At 39.3% G+C, this 22,224-nt stretch overlaps 1 protein-coding gene across 2 annotated transcripts in view; it reads right to left on the reverse strand.

Moving 5' to 3' along the window:
- Window positions 1-874: 874 nt before the first annotated feature.
- The window catches only part of cwc27 (CWC27 spliceosome associated cyclophilin), a 119,498-nt gene continuing 98,148 nt past the window's right edge, over window positions 875-22,224 (reverse strand). For both annotated transcript variants that reach the window (XM_042331891.1, NM_001292337.1), the window contains 2 exon segments: window positions 19,929-20,029; window positions 875-1,222 (listed from right to left, as the gene is read on the reverse strand). In XM_042331891.1, coding sequence (XP_042187825.1) covers window positions 1,060-1,222; window positions 19,929-20,029 — 264 coding nt within the window. In that variant the 3' untranslated portion in view covers window positions 875-1,059.

The raw sequence follows: 22,224 nt of genomic DNA on the forward strand, positions 1-22,224 counted from the left end.
TGTTGTTAATATTTATAATAATAATAATCCTTGCATTTGATATAGTGCTTTTTAAGTTTACTAGTGCTTCAAAGAATATACTGTAAAGTGAATTGACTGTATATTTGTGGGCGAAACGCGGCAGCCAATTGTGCATAGCAGTGTCCCACAGACAGTCGTGGATTGAGTGACTAAATTTATTATTGTTTTTTTTTCTTGAGGGATTATTATCAGGTGTGTGGAGTAAGGAAACTTGCCCAAGGTTTCGCACTGCCGGGAATCGAACCCAAGTCTCTCGCTCGCGAGACGAGTGCTCTAACCACTGAGCTACAGGACTCTTATAGCTGTATAGAGGAGAAAAGGGGAAATATTATATGATAAATTATATATTCATATTTCTGAATGTATCAAATCCTTTTGGTACATCGATAAGGATATCACACATAATATAATTAATTTCAGGAATAGATTTCAGTTATTTTCTTATTGGTGTTCACTTAAATTATTATATCACAGTGAATTTCTCACACTACTGGAAACAATTTGAATGAGATGATCTACACTGATTTTGTTTTGAGTTTGTAAATGTGATTTCGATATTGGTCCTATTAGGTTTAACAGCTCTGAAAGCATTACTAATCAATTGACAATAAAAAAATACATTGATTTCTTTGAATAACATATTTTCCTCTTACTGACAGACAGCAAACAACCTATTATGTCAAGATTCATCCAAACAGTGGTGACAGTGATACACAGTCCTCCAGTAGACTCTGTGATGGGGGAATTAATACCTTATCAATTGTGCTCGTATTCAGCTGATGTAAGTATATTCAATGTTTCTCATGAGGAGGAAAAATGGCTATTTTGCATAACAGGGAAACATACTGCAAAACAGATTCACTAAGATTTATTTTCTAGGCATTTAAAGAAAATTAGAAAACATTATTTCAGTAAAAGTTCTCTTGCAAGTTTGTGACAGTAATAGATCAAATTATTCTGGCTAAACACTATCAGAAGTTGGTGCAGAACAAAAATTAACATTTACATGCAACTGCTATTCACAGATAAGAAAACAGTTCATCTCCTCTCTTTTTTCTCTTTCATTATCTTTTTACTTTCCTCTCTCCGTCTTTTATTGACTGGATTGCGGGGATCATATATCTCAAAGGTATCTTCATCTTGTATGGTTGCATCTTTCACCTTTCTTGTTTGGTCGTCAAACTGAAGGACATGGGACATCCTAGAATAGAGGAAAACAAGAAAACACTGACGATTATATGAATCATGAATGATTTACTATTCACATCTAATCAATATAGTAGAAAGTAGAGCATTGTCGATATTTTTTAAAAATGCATGGATCTTGTTCAGTACTGTAACATAAAATTCTAATGCTGAGTTCCTGTGCCTACATAGATACTACATGCTGACATTTTCATTTTGAAGGCGTATGGCTTAATAATAATCCTAATATTTATCCTTACATTTGGTATAGCACCCTTCATGTCAGGAGGATGTCCCAAAGCACTTCACATGATATACTGTAATCTGGAGTGCCTGTGGTTTTGTGGGTGAACACATCAGCCAATTTGCACACAGCAATGTCCCACAAATAGCTATTTATTTGGGGGATTGTTGGCCAGGCAACCTGGCCAGGAAGATTTCACAACTGCCCCAAAGGAGATCACTCTCGTGATATTTCTTCCTCAACAAGATGCACCAATAAATGCTGTACCAGTAGCGAATGGAAGATGTACGATGGATAAATTTCCAATACTTTGTTGAAATAATAATAATAATAATCCTTGCATTTGATATAGCGCTTTTCATGTCAGGAGGACATCCCAAAGCGCTTCACAGAGCACACTGTAAAGTGAATTGACTGTATATTTGTGGGCGAACGCGGCAGCCAATTGCGCACAGCAATGTCCCACAAACAGTCGTAGATTGAAAATGACCAATTTATTATTGTTTTTGGTTTTGGAGGGATTATTATTAGGCGTGTGGAGTAAGGAAACTTGCCCAAGGTTTCGCCCTGACCTGCCTGGAATTGAACTCAGGTCTCTTGCTTGCAAAGCGAGTGCTCTAACCACTGAGCTACAGGACTCCACAAATCCTTAAGCCATAACCTGAAAATATACCAAATATTTTAATTTCAAAGCAATATCTTATATTTGGTGCAAAAGAATATACAACTTGCAATTTGGTTCTCATAACTACCTTTTCCGTAGTCATTAATGAAATAAAATTTAGGCTACAGCCAATTCTTTGCTAGTTATAACCAGCATGATAATACCATTTATAGTGCTTGCAAGAGATACCAACAGTTGTGGGATCATGTCCTAATTCATGCTAAGTGTTCCTATCAACAGCACTTGTTAATTTCATCTGAAGACCACTGGAGTTTCCAATGCATACCTCGTAATAACAATCCCTCAAAATTATTTTAAAACAAATAATTTGGTTACTGAATCCACGACTGTTTGTGGGACACCGCTGTGAGCAATTGGCTGCTACGTTTCACTCACAAAAAAGTCAATTCACTTTACAGTGTATTCTGGGAAGTACTTTGAGATATCTCAAAGATGTGATAAGGTGTTGTATTAAATGCAAGGATTATTATTAGTAATAGTAGTAACTGCTGTGGACTCCAGAAAACCTGTGACACAAAGTTTTGCCGGTAGAACAGGGTCGAGTTACAAACCCAAGATCTCATCAGAGCCGAAGTTCACACACCAGTTTTTGAGACTTGTTAACATGCATGACAAGCAGGCTACATTAACATACAAAATTGAGTCACGAAATTGTAGCAGTCACATTGGCTCTACTGGACTAAAGTCAAACAAGCAGTAATATTTTTATTGGGAGAACTTGTCATCTTAGGTGCTAATATCCTAGCGGGAGAGATGATACCAGGCTAGGCTCATTCCTTTGATAAGCTGCTTTTTGGAGAATGAACTGCAAGATCGAATTAAATACAACAGTCTACACTGATTATATTTATATGCTGCGTGAAAGAATAGAAGCAATTTGCAAGAGTAGGAGCAAGTGTTTAATAATAACAGAGTATTAATAACTTAAAGAGCTTTACAATAATTACTGTTTTGAGTCATCACTTTCTTTATAGGCAAGCATAAGAGCTGTTTGAAGCACAGCAAAATCTGATAAACAGTGGTGAATGACCAATTTATCTGGAGGATTGAAAGTGGGATACCAGAAGAAACTCCTTTCTCTTTTTGAATAATGCCCACTGGGCCTTTAACATCTGCCTCTTCTATGGTTCAACACCTCATCTGAATGATGTCAATTTCCAGTTCCATGGAGGGTCAACCCATTCCATTGAACTTTAGTTGCATCCACTTTATGCTGATTTACTCAGACGGCAATTGTTCCTGTAGTAATGATGAATGCTGAATAACAAATTCACCCATGAAATCAATAGCATCAAATGCTTTGTCTATTTGTGTGAGTTCAAGTTATAAATTTAACTAAAAGGAATAGAAGACCAGAGAGATCTAGGGAATAACATATATAAATCTATAAAGGTTAAACCCATTATCCATTGCCTTTTGGGGCAAGAGTTCCAGATTTCCACAACCATTAGTGTAGGAAAAATGGTTCCTGGTTCCACTCCCAACTGGCCTTAATTTTAAGATTATGCCCCCTGGTTCTGGATTTCCCCACCAGAGGAAATAGTTTCTCTGTATCTACCCTATCATTTGAATACCTTGATTAGTAGATTGCTCCTCAACCTTCTGACATCCAGGGAATCAATTTAAGATAATTACCAAAGAAGTAAAGGGGGAGAGAGAGTTTATTTACACAGAGAGTTGTTAAGTTGTGGAATGGTCTGCCAGGAGTGGTGGTCAAGGCAGAAACCATATTAGCTTTTAAGAGGAAACTAGATAGATATCTAAAAATGAATAATTTACAGGGATATAGGGAGAAGCTGAGCAAATGGGACTGAATGGATTGGTGTTTTAAAGAGCCAGCACAGACACAATAGGGCAAATGGCCTTCTTCTGTGCTATAAAGCTCCTTGGTTCCTCAAATTGTTAAGTATCCATTGAAAATGATTCTTGCAACTCAGCTGGAAAGAGTTTGGTGAATTTTTGAGAATATCAGCCAATGTACACACAACGAAAAATGAGAAACAAAAATTGTACCAAAATAATTTAAAAAACCTCAAACCTTGAAGGACTGCAAAGAAATTTTCAAAATAGAAGAAGTCTTTTAAGTACTGACCACTAAGCTGCCATAATTCACAGAGCATGTTGAATTTTGCAAAGACCTGAAATATTCCATACTCTATAAAAGTACACAAAGATCATTGTTACATACAATTTTTCTAGTCTTCTGGTTTCTAAATTGTTTTGGCATTGATTCAGCTGACAATGGCCTTTTCAAATTAACATTCTCCAACTATGTTTTAAGCACATTCCTGCTGTTCTGAGTTTAAAAGGTATGTTTGCCATATTACTGTATTAGTAATCATTTCCCTGTGCCATACCAATGTCATTTTGCTTTACAAAAGAACCCACGACCGATTATTTTAAAATGTTTGCAATTATTCATAGTATTTATTTGTCACTTTCAACAAGTATAAATGTTGTATAGTGCCAAATATTTGCATGTACAGGCTACACTTTAAATGTCATGACTGCATTCTCGATGGCTCTAGGCTCCTGCTGTGGCAGTAGGCAGGCCTGTTAATTTGTCTAGCAGTCACACTGCCTACAGCTTCCAAGTTTCATCTCCTAGAATTATAGCTCCTTAAGAAATCCTACTGTGTTACACATGCTTATCGGAATTGGGTGATGGTTAATTTTGCAATACTATGACACGCTGCCTCAAACCACACAGTTTGTTTTCTTTGCTTTTGAAGAAAAAAAATCAGTTCCTTTGAGAGAAGATTTAGACAGACACAGATGGAATAGTTTACACTCGTGGCCCAGACTTGACTTCCAGTGTCTGACCTGCTATAACCTATGTTCTGTTAGCGGGCCTCAAGAGTCATTGAATGCTTCTTGTTCTAAACCTCCCACCAGTGCTTTCTTCACTGCTTCCGTTCAACCATCCCCTCCTGTGTTTCATTATGTGCTCCATTGCCTTCCCAATGTTGTCTATGTCTCTTCATAAGCAGTAATGTGAATGTTTAGCTTAAATCCTTTAAGTAAAGTTACTTTGCATGTAAATGTTATGTTGTTATTTAAGAAACTGTTGCATGACTGGCTCTTCAATAGCATTTAGAAAGACTAATATATTCAGTAGAAAAACATAATGTTCGCCTACAAAATACACAGTCACTACACCTTACCATAAACCCTGTTAAATAAATCACGGTAATATACTAGCGAAACAGAGTAACAAAAGCAGCTGTGTCATCAGTCAGTCAGCCACCTATGGCCCAAATCCTCAAGGTTTTAGCTTTCAGACTATTGCTTAAAATGTAATATTCTGCAGAATTTTGGAAAATTCTTGAATTTTTACCTAACTTTGAAGCTGGTTTTCTACAGTTCCTTTTAAGAACTGATGAGCACAGTTTACTGCAGCACACAATTAGTATCGACTTAGGGGCAGTTTTATGTTGCAGATCCAATCCTACAAGAAACTGGGTCGACACTTTACAAATACATTTTAAATACACTCTCTCAGGACGGACACATCCTGTTTACCTAATTCCGGTAGGTATTAAGTGCAGGTTGGCAAGAGCCAAGGCTTGGGGACCCCAGAGTGTGCGTTGGGGTATTTCTGGAGTCTAACCAGCTAAGACCATATAGTTTGCCATTGATATTGCTGTCTGGCAAGCTTTTCCGCTGCTTGTCTAGCTAGGACCACGTTAGGGCTTTGGCTTGCAGGATTAACAGTGGGATGACTCTCTGTCCCCAGTGACTGCTCTGCCCTTCCAGGTCCTGCCGATGATCCAGGCTGGCTGTGCTGCCATCAGCAGTGCCCTGGAATACTGCGCACCCGCTAGCAAGACCATCACAGAGGGCTGGCTCGATTCCAACATTCGTTTGTCAGACATGCCACCTTGGAGTCAGTTCAGCCCCAAGGAGACCCGGCTTACCTCCCCCCAAGGAGGATAGCCACAAGTTGGTCGCTCGATAGCAACTTAGTTGGCCTAAAAACATACTTTGCATAAGTGCAGAACGCTGGGTAGTAGCTTCTCTAAATGCTATTGAAGAGCCATTGTTTATTGATAACAATAAAATCTATGTTGAAAGCTCTTGTACTGTCCACGAGACCACATAAGAGTTTCCAATGGACTACGAGGTAGCAAACCCAGTCTGATTTGTATTTCCTGCGTTTATATTACAGTGGGTGCAAATCACACTGCTACTGAAACCATCTCCTCTGCAAAGCGTCAGGCTTAATGTGATTCAGACTGGTTCAACTCCAATTTATACTGCACAATGCAAAAATATACCTGGAATAATTTATTACTATTAATTCCACGTAGCAAGAAAACTGAGAATGTCGAGATATTAAACATCTCGAATTGCTGGACAGGATTTACTGTAAAGTGTACTGACTGTAACAAATGACGCAGTTATTTGCACACAGCAATGTCCCCAAAACAGCCATGAAGTGAATGACCAATTTTATCTGGAAGACTGTTGAATACGTCAGAGAGAAACCGCTTTCTCTTTTTCAAATAGTGCCCACAAAACACAGTCATTACACTTTACAGTATATTCTCTGAAGTGCGTTGAGATGTCTCGACGTGATAAGGCACTATGTCAAATGCAAGCATTATTATTATTGTATATTATATACTGTGGAGGAATCATGAACAATCTTTTGTCACCAGATCATCATGCCACAATTCGCATAAATCACAGAAATTCTATGTAGTCGTGTGCTTTGTATATCTGAAATATTTTTTCTCTCAGCGTATATCCCTCCAAAAATAAAAACAATCATAAATTGGTCATTTACAATCCACAACTGTTTGTGGGACACTGCTGTGCGCAATTGGCTGCCGCGTTTCGCCCACAAATATACAGTCAATTCACTTTACAGTACATTCTGTGAAGCGCTTTGAGACGTCTACAAGACGTGAAAAGCGCTATATCAAATGCAAGGATTATTATTATTATTAATAACAAAAACCTCTTATTTTCTTTCTCTACTTCCTCAATCTTGCCCAATACCCTTGCATTTTTCCCGTTTCACTCTCCTCCCTCGTCTCTACTGCTTACCTCAGCTGAAACAGGCCAGCCACATCAACATCATGGCCACAAGAGCAGGGCAGAGGTACCATGTGAAGTGCGACTCATCTTGTTAAAAACTCTGTACTTGGGTAGGATGAATTCTATCTGACAGTCTTGCTCAGCTTGGGCATCTGCGGAAATTATTAATGCTATAGGATTGAGTACTTTCTCACAGAGAAGTCACAGTTCCGGTCTAAGTCTGTGGCTGTTGTAATTGGAGACTGAATTGGCAGTTTTTCATTGGATTTTTAATTAACAGAGTACACACATCTCCTATTTCCTCAAAGCTTCTTCACCACCTTCAAGGCTAAGATCAGGAGTGTGATGGAATACTTACTACTGTGGTGTCCTATAGCTCAGTGTGAGCACTTGCTTTGCAAACGAGAGACCTGGATTGGATTCCTGGCGGGGCGAAACCTTGGGCAAGTTTCCTTACTCCACACACCTGATAATAAACCCTCAGAAAAAATAAAATTGGTCACTTCAATCCATGACTGTTTGTGGGACACTGCTGTGCGCAATTGGTTGCCTTGATTCGCCCAAAAATATACAGTCAATTCACTTTACAGTAGATTCTGTGAAGCGCTTTGAGACGTTGAGAAGACGTGAAAGAGCTATATCAAATGCAAGGATTATTATTATTAATACTCCTGGAATGGGTTCAGCTAAACACTTGAGAAGCTCGACATCAACCAGAAGAAAGCAGCTTGCTAGATAGACACCCAGCCATTCATGTCAAGATCCCCGTGCTCCCTCCCAATTTTGCTTCAACAGCACATCCCAGCCTGTGACCACCAACATAATAATACTTGCAAATTATATAGTGCCTTATCACGTTGCTAAGATGTCGCAAAGCACTTCACAGAATACATTGTAAATTTTGTGGGTGAAAGCGGAAGCCAATTGCGCACAGCAGTGGCCCACAAACAGTTGTGGATTGAGTGACTCAATTTTTTTTTGGGGGGGTGGGGGATTATAACCCCCAGAAAAGTAATCAGCCAATCGACTAACAACTGGCTTCCTACTAACTACTAGATAAACAGAGGCGTGTGGAGTAAGGAAACTTGCCTAAGGTTTTGACCTCCCTGGGTCCTCTCACTTCTGAGACGAGCACTCTAAACACCACCAAGTGACTCATCAACCATAGTTTGCAATAGCCAATTATGTGCCAGATGGACTATAAAAAAAAATGTTTCCAACATCTTTTGGAGATAAATGTTGGTTGATTCTTTCGTAAAATGGAGCCACGGCCAGTCAAATATGCATAGTTCCTTTTGCAGTGAGCAAACAATTGGGCTTTATACAGAACAGATGGTCAGGTATTGTTTTTCTATTTCACTGGCAAATATACTCTTGATACCAGGAAATCTTCCAATTTAAAGGCATAAACGTTCAGTGAAAGAGGTAAATTTGATGCCATCATAATAATTGCTTGACAACTCGCGATCGTGATATTCAAACAACTGAGTTTTATTTATAGCAGATATCCTCAAGATGAATAATATATAAATACGAAACATCCTCTGTTGAAATGAGCCAGATTAGAATATTGGACATGAAAGATTCTGAGGTTTTAATTGATTGAATTTGGGGTTTGTCAAATAATGATAATCCTTGCATTTGAGAGAACGCCTTATCACGTCTTTAAGACATCTCAAAGCACTTCACAGAATATACTGTAAAGTGAATTGACTATGTTTTGCAGGAAAATATGGCAGCCAATTGCACGCAGCAGTGTCCCACAAACAGTCGTAGATTGAGTGACCAAATTATTTATGTTTTTTTGAAGGGATTATTAGGCCCACAAAAGCAATCTGCCAATCGACTAACAACCAGGTTCCTATTTACTGCTAGGTAAATAGAGGCGTGTGGAGTAAGGAAACTTGCCCATTATTTCACCCTGCCTGAGAATCAAACCCAGGTCCTTTCGGTTGCAAGGCGAGTGCTCTAACCACTAATCTACAGAACTCCACAGAATGATCCACGAACTAGAGAAGAACAAGAATTTTTACGTAGTGCACGCCGAGTCTCTTCTATCTCAAACGCTTTCTTTCCCTTTGAGTTTACTATGCAGAGCCTTATCAATGAGATAACAGAAGGTGGAATGATAGGGTGGTTTAATTCAGGCTCTTGAAGGAGGGGGCTTCATGGTCCAAATAACTTTTCTCATTCTATGCTCAACAAGCTATGCTATTAGCAGCTGCAAAGTAAAATTTTATGCTCAGTAGATGTGCCATTTTTCTTTGCTTTCAGTTCACATGGTGTTTCTGAGTGCTTTTCTTCTTCTCCAATTCATTACTCCCAGTTTCACCATCCATAAAATCCAGCTAATCCCAAACTCCTCACCCACACTCAATTCTGCACGCCCAGCTCCCCAGTTCAAATTAAGTCCCATTGGCTCTCTGTCTTTCAATGGATCGACTTCAAGGTCCTCATCCTCACCTATGAATCCCAAGTGCCTTGGGATATCCTTCTGATGTGGAAATCACTATATAATTGTAGTATTATATTGTGGATTGTATTTTATGCTCTACCATCTCCCTATCGCTCTGAGCTTCTACTCACCTTTGCTTTGCCCCCTCGTTCACTACACATACTGAGGGTCGACCACTCCTCTGTGTCACCATCAGTGGACAAATATTCAGTTAGTATGCCCTAATCTCTGGAACAACCTCCCTCTATACCTCTGTCTCATTCCCTCCATCTGTCTTTAATTCCTGTTTTAAAACCTACCTCTTCAACTGTGTCTATAATCACTGACCTTTCCCCTCTTCTCCCTTGCTCAGTGTCCAATCTTAAAATACACAGTCACACCAATTTACAGTAGTGCTGTGAAGCGCTTTGAGACTTCAGAAAAATGAAAAGGCACTATATCAAATACAAGAATTATTATAACTCATGTGAAGGGTGCAATGTAAATGCAAGTTATTGTTGCAGAAACAAACTGCAATATTAGATATGTTACTCAGATATCAACAACAACAGCAACAACATAAATTACATTTGTAAAGTGGCTTTCACGTCGGGAGGACGTCCCAAGGCTCTGAGAGTTCAGCTGGGGTCACGGTTTGGGAGGGTGGAGGGCAGGGGGGGGAAGCAGGGAGATTGAAAGCACGGTCGAAGAGGAAGGTCTTGAGATGGGTCTTGAAGGAGACAAGGAAGGGGATAAGAGGGACTGCGGGATGGAGTTCCAGAGGGTGGGGGCAGAGTGGCGGAAGGCCCGCCCGCCAATAGTGGGGTGAGCGAAGCGGGGGGTGTGAAACAGACTGGAGCCCGCTGAGCGGAGGGAGCGAACAGGTTGGTAGGGGGTTAAGATGTCGCAGAAGTAGGGGGGGAGCAAGGCCATGGATGGCTGTGAAGCTGAGGACCAGGATCTTGAACTCTGTGTGATGGGAAGCTAGTGGAGTCGGGCAGGGATGGAGGTGATAGGGTCACGGAGCCTGATGTGGGAGAGGACACGGGCTGCAGAGTTCTGGATGATCTGCAGCCTATGAAGGGAGGAGCTGGGGAGGCCGACAAGCAATGGTTTTACATAGTCAAGCCTTGATGTAATGAAATGTAATGTATGAGGGTTTCGGTGGCCTGTGGTGTGAGACAGTGTCGGAGCCGGGCAATGTTGTGGAGATGGGGGAAAGCAGAGCGGGTCATAGCGCAGATGTGGAGTAAAAAGGATAGTTGAGGGTCAAACAAAACGCCAAGATTCCGGACTGGCTTAGCAAGGTGGAGTGTACAACCATGGATGGATCAAACTATGGTACACCATTTTAAATATTATATATAACAAATTATAGAAATGTTACTTCTGTTGTATTTGCTTTCCACCTTTATTTTTCCAACGTGCTTATTATGTTAACTTTAATTTAGTGAATTACATAAATATCCTTATGATTGCCATCACAGAATCCTACAAGAATAATGTGGCTGAGTAAATACAGTAAACTTCTGATAACTCCACTCCAATGGAAAAGGTCTCAGTGATGAGATAACCGAGTGACGAGTTGGGCGTATCTATAAATACGTAATGGAATATTGATGGTGTGATGATTTAGTTGTAGTGACAAGTTAAGCCAGGGTTGAGTTATCAGGAATTTACTGTATTTTTCCGCATATCTGATGGTTGTAATAATGATTTAATTAAAGCAATGTGAAAGAAAAACATAAAAAAATCAAAAACAGAATAAGAGAATGTAGGAACTAGAAAATGAATGTTTCACAAGAGTATCAATTTTCATGAAAGCTCATACCTGAAACAATAACCTAAAAAAAACCTTACATTTGATATAGTGCTTTATCACATCATCAAAATGTTTCAAAGCACTTCACAAGTTTTACTGTAACGTGAGGTGATGCTGTATTTGCAAATAAATGTGGCTGCCAATTTTGCACACAGCAATGTTCCACAAACAGCCATGAAGTGAATGATCAATTTATCAGGGAGGTTGTTGATGTTGGGAGAAATTGCCTTCTCTTTTCGATTAGTGCCATAGGATCTTTAATGTTCACCTGAATGGGTAGACATGTCCTCAGTTTATTGCTTTATTTATAGGATAGCACCTCTGACAATTCAGCACCACCCCAGCATTGCATTGGGGTGTCATTCTAGATTATGATCTCCAAGTGACATGGGACTTGAACTTACACCCTTAATTTTCTACCAAGGTCAGTTGTTTGGCTGGCAACCATATGCACAATCAAAAATGGACACATGGCTTAGGGAGAATATAATTGAAGGATATGGGGAAAGACTGGAATATGGAACTAGGGATAGGATCTAGGATTGGCACAAGGGTGGATCATAAACACCAGCTGGACTGATGGGCCAAATGGCCCATTTCTGAGCTGTATCTTCTATGAATCTAAGAGGTGGGAGAGCTACCCGCTGGGGAATGCTGGTAAGGTCACTTTTTCCATATGCTAATTGTGCATTTCTAGGTTTCAAATATGCATTGTTTGGTCACCTAATTGTCCACAAAGCCTCTTTGATGGCTTGCATTTTTCGTAGCTTCAAATGGAAAAAAAACTAGCCTCCTTATGCTGGATAATGTATCAGCACAGTATTTCATCAGAACACAAACCCATGGAGTCCTGTAGCTCAGTGGTTAGAGCACTCGCTTTGCAAGTGAGAAACCTGAGTTCAATTCCAGGCAGGGCCAAACCTTGGGCAAGTTTCCTTACTCCACACGCCTAATAATAATCCCTCCAAAACCAAAATCAATAATAAATTGGTCATTTTCAATCTACGACTGTTTGTGGAACATTGCTGTGCGCAATTGGCTGCCGCGTTCGCCCACAAATATACAGTCAATTCACTTTACAATGTGTTCTGTGAAGCGCTTTGGGACGTCCTCCCGACGTGAAAAGCGCTATATCAAATGCAAGGGTTATTATTATTATTATAAACATACAAGATGAATGTATAAATGCCACATACATCAAATTATGAATGTATTACTCCCAAATAATAAAATAATTGTTTAAAAGGCCAGAGCAAACTAAATCCATTTCCTGCTAAAGGGAAATTATATTACAAATACAATGTTAAACAAATTCTCTGCTCATTTAATACCATTATTCCATACTTATCTTATTTATCGATCTTTAATTAGTGATTGTTGTTTGGTACAAACAAATTGTCCCTTTTCAAGGAATGGGTTAATCAGAAGAGTGCAGAAAAAGTACATTGCATTCTTCTGGCTTAGTTTTTGCTAAATTTTATGTCAGAGTGACATTAAATAAAAAAAGGAACATGCATTTCAAAACTGAAGTTGTACGGAAATTTGAACAGTATTCAGAATGTCTGAATAGTGTATTTAATATATTGCTTAATTAGTGCAGTGCTCAAAATGACTGATATATTTTTGTTCAGCGCCTTGGGATGTCCTCCCGATGTGAAAGGTGCTTTACAAATATAATTTGTTGTTTTATTTATCTTAACACAGAGAATTGTAACGCTAGAGTGACTCCAAAGTTGTTTGTGGCCCAACAGTGCTTCAGATTTCTGAGGTTAGTTTTACTTTGTCAAAATTTAAAACAATGGCTGAAGTTAAAGATGAAGGATTGGGGCAACAGCTAAGCCATTTTCATTAGTAACACAAACACCAAAATGTAAGTGACACCACTTAAATACAGTCTAGCAGATTTATTTTGTTTCTGGTTTTCACTGAAAATCAAGGCAAAGGCAGCATGAATAGTGCTACTCAAGTAACTGAAATGTCTAAAACTTATCTTTTTCCTTTTATTAAAGTCAAATCTTTAGAGTTAAACCTAGTGTTAAAACCTACATAGTAACCGAATCAGGAATGAATGTATCTGGATAGTAAGGTCAGACAAAATCATTCACTATGTAAAGGTATGGCAGAATGCACAGCTGTTTGTCTAGACTGTGGGTCTCAATCAGGCTACTCTCTGCTATTTATTACTTATTCTAACTGTATATAAAATAACCAAAATATCAATGATAAATAGATGTTTTTAAATCACAGAAATGAGTAATTTTGATAAGTCAAACCCTTTAAAGCAACTACTTCTATTCAGCAACCACCTGCTTTCAACAACCACCATTAACAGTCCTGAACGATTTTCCATGAAGTAAAACCCTCTATACAGCAAGCTGGCTAATGCAACCAGAGGCCACTCTTTTTTAGGCCTGTCGGTGTACAAACACCTTTTCAGTAGCCAGTTTTAAATGAATTTAAGGGTCAATGCACAATTATTGCAGAGCTGCCTGTAGACTCCAAGGGCATTTACCAATGCTGTACGGAGCATCCCATTTACCCACAGCTTCCTGCCTCACTGCTCACTGGAAACCATAGGCAGGCAAGTATAGTGATCAGGATTAGAAAGTGCTCAGGACAATCGCTTCTGCATGAAACTTATTGGATGCAACAGCCATTGCTCTCTCAAGAAACTTGCTACGATTTTATTGACTATGTTTGAATCAACATAAATGTACAAAATTACCCTTTTCCAACATGAATCTCATTAAATAGTTAAAAGGCAATTTAAAAGATAAATATTTGTTCCAGTACCTTCATGCAGCTGTCACTTCCAAGTTTGAGGACAAGAGATATAATGCCCATCAGAAAATAATTATGGACTTCAGCATACAGTAACAATTTATTACTTTATTCAAATGGTTGTTTGATTTCTGGGTTTGTTTATACACTGTATTTTTCTATATACTTAGAAATTCTACACACAACAACGATCCCTTACTCAGAGGCCACCCTTTCATAAAGGGACACTTCAGTTCAGTGGTTGCTGAAAACAGGTTTGACTGTATATTGATTTAATTCTATCTGCAAATGTGTATTTGCTCCTTCAAGAAAAATTATGTAATGGGGGAAGGATAATAAATATTCTTACACAATCTTTGTTCCCTATTCCCCAGTGGCTTGAGCTCAAAATTCTCATTCTAACTTTCAAATGCCCTCGTGCCCCTGACCTAACACTGCAGCTCAGTGGTTAGAGCACTCGCTTTGCAAGTGAGAGACCTGAGTTCAATTCCAGGCAGAGGGCGAAACCTTGGGCAAGTTTCCTTACTCCACACAGAGCCTAATAATAATCCCTCCAAAACCAAAAACAATAATAAATTGGTCATTTTCAATCTACGACTGTTTGTGGGACATTGCTGTGCGCAATTGGCTGCCGCGTTCACCCACAAATATACAGTCAATTCACTTTACAGTGTGTTCTGTGAAGCGCTTTGGGACGTCCTCCCGACGTGAAAAGCGCTATATCAAATGCAAGGATTATTATTATTATTATTATTATTATGTCTGTGATCTCCCACCATCCTCCTCCCACCCCATCCATTCCCTCTGCTGACACAGGCATGTTTCAAATGGCCCTCATTCCCTTGTTAGGGAGGCAAGCTTTCAGCCACTTTTACCCCGCTCTCTGGAACTCTCTCCCAAGTTGAGAAAGTGGTTTTGGCAGAATATCAATTTATAGCACTGCAATATAAATGGATGCAGTACAGTTAAATTGCTCCGAAAAAATCTCTTAAAAAGTTGTCTATTTAAGGCAATAATTTTAATGGTCTTAAAGGGCCAATCACATGACCAGTTCTTTTACAAAAGCAATCACCATCGAAAACAGGGTGGTCCAAACTTTTGGCTGCTGAAGGTCAAATGCCAGATTTGGGAAACGTCCAGCAGACCGTAGGAGCAATATTTCTGTGTTTCCCTTCCAGAAATATAACCCATGAGAATCGTATAGAAATATAGAAATCCTATATTTTAAATTGTGTAACCATGACTTAATTTCACTATATTTTAGTTACAATGCAAACTTTAAATAGGCAATTCAGGCAAAAGTTCATACCAATTTTAAAACAATAATTCAATTTTATCAATACAGCTTTTATGAGTACATATATGTAAGAATAATCATTAAATGCCTATTCCCCAGTAAACAATGAAATCAATAATTAAGTGAATTAAAATGCACACCATTTAATAGCCCTAACAATGAACAAAATAACGATAATATCAAATTGAAATAATAGATGCATCAATAATAACAACAAATTGTATTTATATCATGCCTTTCACATTGGAATTAAATTAATTTTTATGTATTAAAATCAAAACACAAGATATCAACTCAGCATATGGAGTCAATGGAATTGCAAGGCACTGAGTACAGGGTTGGCAATATGACTTGGCCATGTGTCTTGGTAGCCTGGCACAAGGGGCGAACAGCCGGGCATGGATTAGGGAGCACGAGAAATGGGGCACGGAGGTACATAGACTGAGGGCTGGGGGCATTGATAACAGACAATGGGTCACGGGAAATGGAGCTATGGGTACTGGGTGCAAAATTGGTTCGCAGGCTGGATGCAATCATCCCTGGGCTGGATGAGGTCCATGGGCCGCCCGTTGGACCACCCTGATCTAAGCAATTTGCAATAGCGATTAGAAGCGGGAAATATAAATCAGGTTTCTCGCTCCAAAGTAATGCAACATCACTTCCAGCAGTATAAACAAAGAACAAAATGCCTTAAACTGTTCCGTTAGAAAAACCACATCACGATAGCATAAAATTTACCAAACTGACTAAGTTTATTTAAACTTAGTCACATGTATAAACAACAACCCAGACACAAAAACAATCAGATACTTATGTTTAATATACCATAATTTTTAGAACTGCAATTTACTAGCAACAAAAATAAATAAAACAAATCAGAGCATTAACTGCTGAAATACAACGAAGATCAAAGATCAATCCAGACTAATAATAAAGAATTTGTACTTGAATTCAACCTTATTAGACTGCTTACCATTAGGAGCTGGAATGTGTGGTTAGGAAGCACTACTGGCATTATCACAAGCAGGTGTTTTACCAAAGAATTAAAAGTGATGCCAGTGAGAAGAAACCCAATGTATAGGCTTTTAAAAATAGTTTCTACTTCCTCCTGCACTAGGAATGGCTGGAAGAGAAGTCCCAGGTTGACTGCATTAATCCATATAAGGGTGACATTTGGTTCCTTGGATAGTCAAAGCTTCAGCTGACTAGCCTCCTCACCTGCTTGAGGTCACTTTCCCACTGGGTATGTTGAACATCTTAAGATCTCCTCTTCTTGGCTCCATCACAGAATACTAATAATATCTTTCATTGAAGTAATTATGGTTATATATATATAAAAATCTATCCGGTAGATATAAAATATTGTGTGTGTATATATTATACACATGATGCCTGCCTTTTGAGCATCATTTCGCCCACAAAATATACAGTCAATTCACTTCACACTATATTCTGTGACGCGCTTTTGAGATGTCATGAAAACATGATAAGGGGCTATATCAAATGCAAGGATTATTATCATTTTTGGACACAATTGGTAGCGATTAGCTGTGGACATTATAAAATTCTATTCTCAAATCATAGCCGTTCCTATTCTGTGTAGGAATGTTTCGATGGTTTTCTGTGTATTTTTAAATTTATAAAACCCTGTTTAAAAATATAGTTCTTATTGAGACTCATTCAAGTTTTCCCAGATACTAATCATTGTAGAATGACCCATGACTTCACAGGAGGGCATCCTATCAGGTAGTAACAATGATGAATGTAACCCACCATTCACCGCTTTTAAATGTGTTTAGCACCTGCCCTACAGCCAGCTGCCACACATGCTGATGTGTAAGAACTTAATATGACCTATGCAAAAGGCCAGACATCCCAATATAAGCCATATTGAAAGATTCAACATATTGTACAAACGAAGCAGAACAACCCCTAAAGTCTCCAACATTAAGACAACGAATAATATGAATAAGAAGTTGGGTTTCCAGACACTTTTCAGAAAATGGTAAATGAAAGAATGATTCCTCGAATAACACAGATTGAATTTTCAAACAAACAAACGCCAAATTTTGGAGGTACTCCAGAACAAAGCAGGTTAATGGATTAAGGTGCTTTCCAAGACACTGGACCAAAATATCTGGACCAAGCCGTCAATTGATAGCTACTGTCTCTGACCTGAGATCAGACAAAATACCTTCCAGTGGAAAGGAGATTTGGAAAACAATGAATCACTTCCAGAAGAATATGATGTGGCCGTGTCAGTCAATCAGCCATCTTTTAGGTTTTTGTTGGCTACAGGGCATTTATTTTTACATGAAAGGTGGTATATAAATGCAAGTTATTATTACAACAACTTAATTTATTTAGGGCCCTTCATACAAGTACTGTCTTGGAGCTCTTAACAGGCTTGTGTGTGTGTGACCGAAGGCATTGTTGAAGAAGAAAGACTGAGGTATCGAGGCAGGGAGTTCCGATTCAGAGCCTAGTGACTGAAAGCAAGGCCACCAATGGTGGAGTGGAGAGGATGAGCCCACGCAGAAGACCCAAACTGGCTAAGCGAAGCCAGTGGGAAGTGGAGTACATTGTCAGCAGATCGGAGATGTAAGGAGGTGGGTGACAAGGCGTGAAGTGATTTGGAAGTGAGAGTGAAGATCATGAAATCGATCTATTCTGCAAAAGGAAGCCATTGGAGCCTGGCAAGAACTGAGATGACAGGAGCACAGAGCTTGGTATTGACGAGGACACATTTGCATCATTTGGCCTTTGTTTATAGTGGAACTGGGGAGACCGACCAGTAAGGTGTGCATTGGAAAAACTTAAAACTTGCCTGTGAGACAAAGGAATTTATTTCATTAATTTATATTTAGCTAAAATTACTTTTTGTAAAGTAGATTAAGATTAATATTACAGCAACAAAACAATACTGGAGTAGCTTGAGAATGTAATTTTCCCTTCCCTAATCCAGAGTCCAATTGTAGCACCCAATGTCTGGCCTAGCTAAAATCAGATAATTCAGCACAGGCCTGCAATCTTCTATATAAGGCTTAATGCTGAACCTTTCCTTTAATAATAATAATAATGACAACTTTACTTCCTAATCATCAAGGAAACCAAGTTCAGAATTTTAATTACTATTTCAATACTTTTTTAAAAACTTATAAATAACGAGGATAAATCGTAATATGGGTTGAAAACTTGACAGAATTTTTTTTTAAAAATCGCCAAACTAACCCAATACAGAAACCAAACTTTCTACAATTAAGATGGTAGTGTTTTTCAAAAATAATAAAATGATTCCACAGCACGTATAATATAAAAGAAAAGAAAGTTGAAACTTCCACGAAAAAAATTATGCTGAAAAACAAGAATAAAAAGGAAAATGCGGGAAATTACATTGAACACATTAGGAACATAGGAACAGCCCCTCAAGCCTGTTCCGCCATTCTATAAGATCATGTCTGATCTGTACCTCAACTCCAATTACCTGCCCTTGCCCCATATCCCTTGATACCCTGACCTAACAAAAATCTATCCACTTCTGTCTTGAAAATTTGAATGGATCCAACATCCACAGCCTTCTGGGGGAGAGTTCCAGAATGCATATTGAACAAGAGGAAATGAAACAGCATCACATATATTTTGTAGTTTTATTTATTCCAGCAGGATCTTTTCATTTTGATGCAGTTGTAAGTTGTAACAAATGATAATGCCAGTGTTATCCTTTTGCTCTTATAGATGGCTAAGGATAACCAGAGGCATAATCTTCTTGTGTATCTTGAGACATACTGGGCTTAAAAAAGCAGTGTTCAAAACTGCTGGACAAATTAATATTTCTGGTTTAAGAATGAAATTGCAAGATTTCTTAATGAATTGTGATCCTGAAAAAAAAATGGCTGTTTTTTGACTGGTCTTTCCTTTCCAACATTTTGTCAGACTTTTCAGGCCTTTTCTCGGCCAAGAAACAGTCCAAAAGCAATTCACTGGCCACAATCCTGACGTCTGGTTGCGATTGCGGCCAGCCTTTGGCATTTGCACTTTTTCTCAGCTGATACATTTATTTTGCAAATTTATTACCAAATACCACAATTTCAGTCACAAACCACAAGTTACAACCAGTGCAATGACGTCTGATTTGTGAATGCCATATTTTAGACCCCAAAGTAAATTAATGGTAATTCATTGAGCACAACTGCCAATACAGAACATGTGCAATTTTAATTATTTTGTTAATACAAACTGCAATATGTTTGGCACAAAAATTGTTTACATTTATAAAACACTACAGAAAATGTATTTTTCTCAAAATATTGGGTCAAATGATTAACTTATATTTTGGCGGGTTCTCCAATTAAACATTAAGTCTTAAAAATAATTCAATACTGCTAAATAGGCGGTTTTGCTGGAACTAGTACTTACCAGCCTTGATCATCTTCTCCTTCGGGTTCAATTATTTCTTCAGCAGGAGTTTCTATGGCCTTCGTTAGCTTTGACTTGAACTGATCAAGGAGTGCCAAAGTCTGCCAAAGAAATTTATAAGAACTGTAAAGAATTTTGAGGCATTGATGTGATACAAAACTATAAAAATGTAAACTGGGAGAGAGAGCCTATATTCCCCACTACCAAAACCCTTTTGATTTCTTTTACAAATATTCTTTTTTCTGTGGGACATAATTAATAATAATAATAGTTTAATTTCTTCACATAGTCCTTGTGAAGACAATGAACTATTATTGTTAATTTTGGAAGATTCTGCAACTGATGCCTCTGTTCGAGTTCTCCCCACAGAAGCAGAGCCTAAGATTGGAAATTGAATAAAATGGAGAATCATAATTATGTCTCAACACTTTAATTCAGATATTTTGCAGTCCCTTTGAATTAGAGGCTGCTAACACTCAGAAACACTTTGTGATGACAGACCAAACAGTTGAACCCTGTTCTGATAGTTCATTCTGCCAATTTTTAATGAACTGTTGATAGTCGGGTATCATTAAACCATTTGCCAGTTCTGTGACAGAGTAACTATCATGAACTATTCCTTCCAGGTGAAATGTATCTGTGGATTCAGGTTAAACGTTTCAGTAATACAAAGTGTGATGCTGCTTTCATAGTCTCAGAAAGGGAGAATGATTTGTACAGAATATGTTGTGTTAGAGAATTCTTGAACTGCCCCTTATGAACCACTCTCTTGAATTTGGAGAGGTCCTTGAAAGTAAAGGGGAAACACTCCCTCATAGTGTTTGTGTTTGGTCAGTAAATCAAATCATGCTCTATTTCCGTTGAATGGATTATAGTCAGATATAATCCCTCATCTGCATTCTCACCACATGATACGGCAGTGAGCAATCATTGGGTTATGGAGGCAGAGGGCTTTCCCTTTCTAGGGCATATTTAATTCTCTGACTGAACCCACCGTAGAGGTCATAAACCTTATCATTTCTGGACTCAAGAGTTCAGGTCAGATGTCAAGTCTGCTTAGGCTGGACCTTGGTAGTTATACCAATATTTTGCTGGTACTTTATATTGCCAACGTGGCGGCGGGGTGGCCTTCATTTCCAAAGCCTCCCTTGGTCTCACCCCCTACTCCTCTGGCTGCTTCCCATCCTACGAGCACCTCACCCTTTTCCACTCCTCTCTCCCTTTGAAAATCCTCCTTGTTTACCGCTCCCGTAAGCCCCCCGGCTCCTTCCACACAGACATCTCTACTCTCCTCTCTTCCCTGTCCCTCTGCTCCGAGCGCCTACTCATAATGGGCAATTTCAACCTCCACCTAAACTCCCCCTGCACCACTTCTGCCGATTTCACTGCCCTCCTCTCCTCCCTAAACCTTACCCTCCATATAAACTCACCTACCCACAACCGTGGTCATGCACTTGACCTCATCATCACCCATGGCCTTGACATTTCCGACCTCAGCATAGTGGACAAGGCCATCTCGGACCACTTTTTCATCTCCTTCTTCTCTCACATCCCTCTCTCCTCCACCAAGCCCTCAACCATCCTCTACCGCTCTTGGAAAAGGCTACCCCCTGAGACCCTCACAAAGGCCCTCTCATCTTCAAACATCCTATCCGTCTGGCCTTCCACTCGTGGAGATCCTGAAGCAGCCATCCAGCTGCTCCATGATCGCCTCTCCTCCACTTTCATTCCTCGTCCCCCTAAAACCCAGGACCACCTCCAAACCCACCTAATCTCCCTGGTACAACAACCATCTCCGCTGCCAAAAAACCCAAACCCATCTGCTCGAGCGCAGATGGCGGAAAACTGACCTGACATTTCACCGCCAACTGTGGCTCGAGCATCTCCACAGCTACTGCCGTTCTTTGACACACCAAAAAACGGCCTTCTACTCCAACATCATCTTGGAAACTAAACACAACCCTAAAATCCTGTTTTCCATCACCCACTACCTCCTCCTTGTCCCCCCTCAGGCCTCCTCAATCTTCGTATCAAATGCCAAGTGCGAGGAGGTCATGGACTTCTTTTCAACTAAAATACTGAACATCCACCAGGCAGCCTCATCCACCTGCCCCTTGTCACCCACAACCATGCCCTCTCTGTCCCCCTCACCCTCCTCATCATCTACTCCTACCACCACCGCCTTTCTACACTCTTTCCTCCCCATCTCTCCCTGCTCCCTCTCACCCACCATCACCTCCATGAAACCCACCACCTGCTGCCTCGACCCCCTCCCCACCAACTTACTGGTCACACA

This window comes from Callorhinchus milii, unplaced genomic scaffold, assembly GCF_018977255.1.
Source record: "Callorhinchus milii isolate IMCB2004 unplaced genomic scaffold, IMCB_Cmil_1.0 Scaffold1, whole genome shotgun sequence".
Taxonomy (NCBI): domain Eukaryota; kingdom Metazoa; phylum Chordata; class Chondrichthyes; order Chimaeriformes; family Callorhinchidae; genus Callorhinchus; species Callorhinchus milii.